Source organism: Talpa occidentalis, unplaced genomic scaffold (assembly GCF_014898055.3).
Source record: "Talpa occidentalis isolate TD23 unplaced genomic scaffold, MPIMG_talOcc4v2.1 talOcc4.9, whole genome shotgun sequence".
NCBI classification, from domain to species: domain Eukaryota; kingdom Metazoa; phylum Chordata; class Mammalia; order Eulipotyphla; family Talpidae; genus Talpa; species Talpa occidentalis.
In genome coordinates, this window is record NW_023605305.1 from 117,008,409 (window position 1) to 117,016,818 (window position 8,410).

At 68.8% G+C, this 8,410-nt stretch overlaps 1 protein-coding gene across 1 annotated transcript; it reads right to left on the minus strand.

The window, feature by feature from the left end:
• Positions 1 to 1,854: 1,854 nt before the first annotated feature.
• GM2A (ganglioside GM2 activator) lies at positions 1,855 to 7,019 on the minus strand. The gene is made up of 4 exons (XM_054691566.1): positions 6,918 to 7,019; positions 3,867 to 4,019; positions 3,154 to 3,336; positions 1,855 to 2,950 (listed from the first exon to the last, which is right to left on the minus strand). Exons 1-4 carry the CDS (start codon positions 7,017 to 7,019, stop codon positions 2,798 to 2,800), a joined length of 591 nt encoding a protein of 196 aa, XP_054547541.1. The 3' UTR covers positions 1,855 to 2,797.
• Between the last annotated feature and the right edge of the window lie 1,391 nt (positions 7,020 to 8,410).

An 8,410-nucleotide genomic window follows, 5' to 3' on the forward strand; every position in this document is an offset into this window, starting at 1 on the left:
TGGCCTTTTCCTAGGGAGCTAAGGAAGAGGTGAACCAGAGGGAGCCCCCGCAGCAGCCCCTTGGTCAGCCCGATCCCCGAGTCCCTTCATCCCACGGCGAGCAGGAGCTGCAACTCCAAGAGTGTGGGCATCGGGGCGCAGCCCGGCCTGAGCCGTGGGCTGCAGCAGGGGCGCCACCAAGGGTCCTGAGGAGCCGGGGAAGGTGCCCAGGTGAGCAGGGAAACCCCAGGAGTCCGCCTCGCCCCTGCGCCCCGCCCCAGGGCACCCACCTCCCCGCGCTGGCTCCCGAGTGTGTCCTTCTTGCCCTCCAAATGGGAACCCCAGCCGCGGCAGCTCCCCGGGTGAGCCGTGGTGACCGCGCGCAGGAGGCGCCCTCGGACCCGACCCTCACGGCCTCCCTGAGGCAACCCGCGCGGAGCCGGGTTCAGCCCCGAGCCCAGCGTCAGCCTCGGGGGTCCCTAATGCACTCGTCCCCTTGCTTGGGGTTCACCCCATTGCTGTACTAGGGTTCTGACCGCTGAGGGGTGGCGCGCCCCCGACAGCACCCTGCTCCGCTGGGGGCGCCTGCGCTGGGCAGGCAGGGCTGCAGGGGCTCCTGCGGGGGTGATCCTGCGCCGCGGCCCCCGGGCCGTCCCCCCCAGAGCGCTCGGCGGGTTCCTGCGAAGGTGTCTGGCACGGGAGGCGCCGTCACGGGGGGCGCCCCTCCCCGCGGCCTGCCCCACCCCCAAATAGCTCAGCTCATCCGTCTGACTCGGTGCAGCGGGGCCGAGCCCCCTCCTGGCCCAGCAGCAGCGCCGGACACATCCCGCCGCCTCGCGCCTTTAGCGTGTCCCGGACACCCTGCGCCCCTCGTCTAAGCGCATCCTTGTCTGCCCGTCCCCTTGTCTGCGCACCCCCTCGTCTGCACGTGCCCCCCCCACCCCGCCCCCGTCTGGCGCCCCAGCCCAGCACCGGGCAGACCCTGGGCAGGGGGTGCTGTCCCGGGAGGTGACCCTGCTGCACTGCTGTGGGTGCCGACTTGCCCCTCAGCCCAGGAGGGTCCCCGCGGGCCCCCCCTCCGCGGGACGGCGCCTTCCGGTGTTTCCGGGCCATTTGTGTGGGGAACAGAGGGCGAGAGAGACGGCCCCTCATTACCTTTCCCCGCTCTCCCCATCAAGTTTTCGGTCCTTTGTCCTGTAATTTTCACTTCCTAAATCTTTTTTTTCATTGCGATGACATCAGTTTACAGCAGTTTTTCTCACCTCAGCACCTGTCCACATCACACCTCACCCGCCAACCGATGCCACCATCCCCCCCTGCCAGCGCCCCCACACCCCCCCACGCTCTGCAGTCAGGGTTTGCCTTTGCTTTGTTCGTTCCTTTGCTTTTTTCCGTTTATATTCCACAAATTTTACCCTACTGCAGTAAGAGGGGGCGGGATCCTCGGTCTACAACGTGAGCTACAGATGCTTTCCCAGCGCTCTGAGTTTACGGTGCTTTCGCCAAGCAATCGCTTTGTTTTTGGGGATCCACGTCTATCTGCCCTTCACTGCCTCTGGGCCCTCCCCGAGACTTCTCCGTGCGGTCACCCTGTGCACCCCGCCTCCACTCCCGAGGCATCCCCTTGGCTCAGCAGGCGTATTAAGCCCCCTCTGCCTGTGACTTGCGACTTCTCAGGCCCTCCCGCTGGGGCCCGGGGGCCTGGCCCCAGAACCCAGGCCCAGCAGAAGCGGGTGCTGAGATGTGGGGTGAAAGCGCTCCAGCCAGCGCAGGGGCAGAGGTGGCGGGAGCGGGTACAAAGGAGGAACGATGGGGGGGTTGACGAAGCCGGCAGTCCCTGAGTCAGCCCCGAAGCTGCCCCCGGCCCCAGCAGCACCCCACAGTCGCTCCCGGAATCCCAGAGGCGGCTCTCAGCAGGTCAGGTTTATTGCCACGCAGGCTGCGCGGGGCTGGGTGCTGGCCACGGCTCTCCAGCTACCTGCCCCTCAGAGCGCCAGATGCCACCTCCAGGCCCGCGGGCGCAGCAGAGGCTGCTGGGAGGTGGGCGCACACGCCGCCCCGCCACGAGGCTTCTGTCTCTCGGGCCAGGACGGTGTTTCCAAAAACAACCAGTTGCCAATATGCAAAGATGTAAGATTTTTAAGATTACATATAAAAGTCTGGATTTCTGGTACCTCCAGGGAAAAACATTGAGAATATTTGGCAAAAGGAACCCCAACACCATCATGTGGCACCAGCGGGGTACAGAGCCCCAGCAGCTGTCCTGGAGCAGGTGGCCCCGGTGCCCCAGCCAGCCCAGTCCCCAGGGAGACGGCTGGGCCGCCTGGTGCCAGGCAGAGGATCCGTGTAAAGGTCAGAGGGCAGAGGCGCCCCCGTCCCCCTCACCCCGCCTGCTGGGGTGCAGCGGCTGCTGTCAGCCAGGTCAGTCCAGGACAGAAGCGTGAACTCGTCGCAGAAGATCAGGGAGGAGACTCGATCCGAGGCCCCTCACCCGGGGCGGGGCTGGTGAGACGGGGAGGGGTTAGTGCGCTGGCGTTAGTGGCCGCCCCACAGTGGTGGGCAGCAGAGGGCCACAGCAGGCTGGGGACGGCCAGCGTGAGCCAGATCATGGCACGCAGGCCCACCCTTGCTGGGCAGGAGAGAGCGAAGGAGGGAGCAGCAGCGTGGAGGGCGGCTGCTGGCCCGGCAGGGCTGCGGCGGGGAGGCAGCGAGGGGCTGGTGGCACTGAAGTGGGGGCCCGAGGGGCAGAGTCGCGTGCGGCCTGGCCATGCACCTGGGACCAGGTGGTGCCCACCCCATGGGGCCTGCCGTGGCACCATCATTTGCCCTTCAGGGAGAAGGAGACCTTGACGCAGCCCAGTCGCTGGCCGCTGCTGAGGACGCCCTGGACGCGGTAGTGGCCGCTACTGAGCCAGCCGGGCAGCTCCAAGTCGGGCAGTGTGAAATCGCTCCTGGGCAGCGCATAGGTGCCCTGTGGGAAGCGGGCGTCAGCGGGTCCTGCAGGCCACCCTTCCCGGCCAGCCGCCGGCGCCACGGTCAGGCCCCCGCACCCCTGTGGACAGACTGAGGCCCCTCAAAGAGCAGCAACACACACCCACAGACATGCACATCTGTGGGGCTGACGGGACCCCCGCACCTCCCCTCCGCCCCAGCCAGGGCCCCTCTGGTACTCACGGCTTTGAAGGGGCAGTGGCAGGGCAGCCCGTAGGTGTGCAGGAGCCCCGGGCAGGGGTGCCCGGGGGGGATGAGCGTGTCCAGCATGTCGCAGATGTTCTCGTAGGTGCAGCTGCCCATCTGCTCCACGCACGGGATTTTCACCCAGATGCCCGCCACCTCCTTCTCCACGGTCAGCTCCACCTGCCGAGAGAGCACAGGACATTCAGAGTCACCGGCCCCACCTCTGCGAGGCAGCCCTTCCCCTGGCACAGGGTGCCGCTGGCACACCTGGAGTGCAGCCCCTGGGGGGTCAGGGCCGCGAGGCACCTGGCCCCACTGCCGGCCCGCACATGCCCTGATGCCCATGGACACAGGCAGGACGGCCCTCTGGAGGTCGGCGGGGCACGGCTCAGGGGCACACTGAGTGTGCACGTGCCCTGTTTACGAGGACGCGCTGTGACCGTGGGAGAAATCCCAGGGAACAGCCTGCACGACGCTGACGTGCTGGACCCTCCGCCCAGGGGCCAGCACCCGCCCGGGCTGTCTGGAGGGAGCACGCCCACCGTCGCAGTGAGGGAGCCCCTCCACCACCACAGCCCAGGCCACACCTCGCGCCCTCTCAGCTCCGTGACCCGACCGTCCCAGAGTCTGAGCCCGAGAGGGAGCCGCGTCCCTTGCTGCCTGGGACTCTAGCCTCTGGCGGACCCTTCCCTGCCCCGCACCCAGCTCACCTTCAGAGGAGTGAGCAGGGGGACGCTGGTCTTGGCCTCAGCGCTGACAGTCAAGTTTCCAGGAACGGCGATGGGGTCTGGCTCCACGGTCATGCTGGTGACCACCGCCGGGTCCTTCCCCTCATCACAGTTGTCCCAGGTGAAGTTGCTGGCCTGGCGGGGACACGGGGCAGCAAGGAGAGAAAAGGCCAGATGAGCTCTCCCACGTAAGCAGAATCAACGGACTGGCCTCACTGGGACCTGGCAAGGCACTGCCCGTCCCAGCCTCACGCGGAGCTCCACACCTGGAGCTCTGCACCTGGAATAGACACCTAGCGTACACACCTGGGGCTCCACACCAGGAGCTCCACACCCGCACCTGGATGACACGGCCCTATCTACTTCTCAGGCAGGAGTAAGAAAGATTCAGTCTCCCACAAGACGCCATGAGCCACGAAGCACAGGACACCAGCCTTAAGAGTCAAATGGGAGACCCACGAGGTCGGAGCCTGGCAAACATCTCCCTGTCCCCCACCTCCTGGTTTGGGGGGGTCCCTGGGAGATTCCTGGAGGACCCACCTTGCAGCCCATTCCCAGCGGCTTGTTCAGGTCACTCAAAGCCCAATCCAGCCCAGGAAGTCGGTAGAAGGCCAGCAGTGTGACCTGACACTGGGCAGCACCACCTCCCGAGGACACAGGCCAAGCAGGAACGCCCCCAGGCCACTTGCTGATAGCCGGTCCTCACTGGGGCCTTCTCCCTCCCAGGCGCCCGCAGGTCCTGTCTGGGCACCCTCCTCCCCTCAGCTGAGTCACCGCTCTTCCTCCACACCCTGAGGGCTCCTGACCCCACCACCCGCCCACGACCCCACTGCCTGGCCAGGGCCCCAGCCCCCTCCCACTGCAGTGGCTGCCCTGCGCCCGCTCACACCGCCCAGCCCCCAAGGGCCAGCTACAAAGCCCACCTCTCCACCACACAGCCCGGCTGACCCCACGGCAGGACACCCAGAGCCAGAGCCCGACAGGCACCTGACCATGCGGCTGGCCCCATCAGGGAGCCCAAAAGACCTCGCTCTTCAGCTTGGCCCCGCTGTGGGGCCACAACCTTTGGGGGCAGGGGGCCAAGCACCTGGCCTGTGAGCCGAGGCCCAGCCAGTGCTGGGGGAGAGGCCAGAGGAGGGGCTCTGCTGGTCCGGCAGGGTCCGATGGAGCTCCCCCCTCCCCCCGCCACAGGCTGAGCCTGGGGTGGGCTCTGGACGAGAGACGGGCGAGTCCTCGGCCCCCGGCTGAGCTGTGAGCCGCCCCCACCTGCTCCTCGGGCAGGCCCAGCCCAGGCAGGTCTCCGGCTGGGGCAGGTGGGCATGGGCAGAGCTCCTGCACATTGAGGTCCCCAGACCGCCGGCCCCCACAGTGTGGGCGTCCCCACGCGATTCCCCACATGCCTGGGGCAGACGCCCCTTCACCTGAGCTTCCTGGAATGCAAGGCCGGGCTGGGACCAAGAAGGCAGGCCGGGGTGACTCAGGGCGCCTGCCCCTCAGCCCCCCAGCGGGTGCCAGTCAGCACAGGCTCAGCGTTCACTCACAGTATTTATGGAGCGGTGGCCGAGGTCCGGCAAGCACGGCTGCTCCCGCCCTACCCTGAGAAGCTTCCAGGCCAGGGCAGAAACATTACTCACCCAGGCCCGAGCAGCACCCGGGCACGAACAGGGGTGATGCTGGGAATGACACGGGACTGCCTAATGGGCGGTGAGGAAGCAACACCTGGGGGTGAGGAGTCAGCCCTGGACTCACCAGGGAAAGAATGTTCCGGCACAGGGAGTGTGGGCAAAGGCCCCGTGTGGGGAGAAGTGGCGCTGCCCTGGCACGCCAAGGCCGGGGCGGCTGACCCAGAGGAGATGGGAGGGCGGCAGGGTCACGTCTGGGAGCTGGAAGGGGAGGCGGCGGGAGCTCCCCTCTGGGGAGGGCTGTGAACACGGGAGAGGGGAGGCCTGGAGGCCGAGCATTAGGGTCCCCTCTGCAGTGCTGAAAGGCCCGGACTCGCTGGGCCGGGCAGCCCCGGGAGCAGCTGTGACTGCAGCGGGGCTGCACACGCGGAGGCCACAGGCAGGTGAGCCCAGGAGGCTCCGTTTCCTCCTCAGGAGCCGGAGCAGCTGTCACGGGACGGGACAGGACGGAACCGAAACCGCCCGTGGTGCAGCCCCCAGGCCGGCGGGCAGGTGGCGGAAGGCCCACTGGGCTCTCAGCTTCCACACACGCACACGCATGCACACACACGCACACGCCGTGTGTGCTCCCACAAGGGTGTGCAGCAGGGACCGCTGTCACGTCTGGGACTCTGCCCCCAGCCTAAAACCACCCGAAAGTTCCCGGGAGGCAAAGCTCACGGCTCGGCTCGGCTCCGCGCGCGCCCAGGGAGGGACCGCGCCAGCCCGCGGCGTCCGCGGGTGCCAGGGGCGCCCCAGCACGGCCCGGCCAGCTCTGGGGGGCTGGGGCTCCTACCACGAGCCCCGAGACCCGGGTGACCGCAGATGGAGATCACAGCGCAACGTGGGGTGCGCCCCCACTCTCGGGCCTGGAGCCTGCGGCGGGAGCCGGGGCGGCCGGCTGGGCTCCAGCCGCCCCCCCCCATAGCGGTCACCGCGGGCCAGAACAACATCCCCGGCCCGCACGGCCGGCCGAGGGGGGCCGCCGGCCCCGGCTGCGCTCCACGGGCAAAGGACCCGGGCGCGCGCCCCTTCACCCCCGCGGTGAGGCCCTCCCCGCCCGCGGCGCTGGGGCGCCCTGGACCCGGCCCCCGCCCGCGGCGCTGGGGCGCCCTGGACCCGGCCCCCGCCCGCGGCGCTGGGGCGCCCCCGCGGCCCCGGGCCGGCCCCGGCCGGGGAAGCCGCCCCCGCGGCCCTGGCCCTCGCCCCCGGCCCCCGCGCCCGCCGCTGCTCCCGCGCGTTTCCAGGCGCCGCGGAGGGCCCGGCCGCGAGGCGCGCGAGGCCCGCCCTGGGCCGCCGGGGCGCACGGTCGGCGGCGGGTCCGGGCCGAGGCCCCCGCGCCCGCCCCCCGCGCCCGCCCCCCGCGGCTCACCCGGCGCAGGGCCCCGCGGGCCGGCGCGGCGGCGCGGGCGAGCAGCAGGCCCAGCGCGGCCAGGAGCGCGGCGCGCAGCGGGGGGCGCGGCGGGGGGCGCATCGCGGGGGCCGCGTCGGGGGCGCGCGGCGGCCGGGCGCGCTTTAAAGGGGTGCTCGGGACGCGGGGACGCACGGCGCGCCGGCCCCGCCCAGGGCGGACCAGGGGAAGGGGCGGGGCTTGGACGGGGCGGGGCCGGGGCGGAAGGGGCGGGGCTGGCCCGTGCCTGGCGGGGCGGAAGGGGGTGGAAGGGGGCGGAGCATGAGCGGGGCGGGGCGGGGCCGGGGCGGAAGGGGCGTGGCTGGCCGTTGCCTGGCGGGAGGAAGGGGGCGGAGCTTGACTGGGGCGGGGCGGGGAAGGGGCGGGGCTGGCCGGGCTGCGGCGTGGGCGCGGGGAGCCCCGGGTGTGCCCCCCAAGCCCCGGCCTGTCCCCGCCCCTGGCCGCGCGCTGCCCCCGGCGCACCCTGACCCCCCACGGGCCCGGCCCACCCTCCGGGCGCGCCGCGGGGCCCTGGAAGGAGGAGACGCCCGGGGGCCCAGACACCCCCCGCGCAGGGTCCCCCGCCGGCCCCGGATGTCCTGCGCAGTCAGGCGGGAGGCGGCAGCTGCACGGGCGCTGAGGCCAGACAGAGACGCGAACTCGCGAACTCGTAGAGACCCTCGGGCTCGGGCCCCAAGGGCGCTTCCTCGGTCACCTTAAGAAAAACTGTTATAGGGCAGCCCCGATATTAAACGGGTTCCTGGCTGTGGGTCCTCACCCGCGCGCTTTAAAGGGACTTGTGAACACTCCACGGCAGGCACACACAAAGGTTCATAAAAGGTTTATTCACAAGAGAAAAGGAAATAAGGAAAATGGACAACTCAGGGAGAAAATAGGGAAATAAAGTCTTTCATGCGTCCTACCCGATCCGCTGACCTGGAAGCCCAAAGGCACTCTCCGAGCTGGCCAGACGCTGCGAGCTGGCGGGGAGCCAACATGGGGGACCCCCAAAGCCCACGTGTCTGCCTTTTGTATCCACCTGGCTGCTGAACCCCACCCGCAGGTCCCAGCCACCTTCCCTTGGGTGATGATGGGATTTTGAGTTCCCAGTGTCTTTGACTTTGACCTAGGGTGGGGGTGGAGTCCACAAAGCCTGTATGGAATTAGCTTTGGGACAGCCTTTTTCCCTAACAAAACCAGCGACAATTACTTTCCTGGTGCCCCTCATCGCCCAGCAGGGTCACCCCTCCAAGGCAGCACAGTATTCGCTGACCGTGAATCGTCCTACCGAACCCTCCCGTCTGGGAGCGGGCGAGCGTCCTGCCTATGTCTGTTACTAAAGTCAGCCCGTCTCCCCAGCACACGGATAATCCAGCTAATTTATCAATCACTTCAAAGTGGCCTGAAGTAACTCATCAGATCCGTTTAATCCTACAGACGTCTAACCCTTAACTGGAAATACCCAACCTCCCCAC

Bases quoted from the DNA above. Each gene is read 5' to 3' on its own strand.
- GM2A (XM_054691566.1), bottom strand. From the start codon at position 7,019: ATGCGCCCCCCGCCGCGCCCCCCGCTGCGCGCCGCGCTCCTGGCCGCG. The intron at 4,020-6,917 runs GTGAGCCGCGGG...TGTCCCCGCCAG, and splicing joins CCCGCGGGGCCCTGCGCCGG to GCCAGCAACTTCACCTGGGA. The intron at 3,337-3,866 runs GTGAGCTGGGTG...CTCTCTCGGCAG, and splicing joins CCCTGCTCACTCCTCTGAAG to GTGGAGCTGACCGTGGAGAA.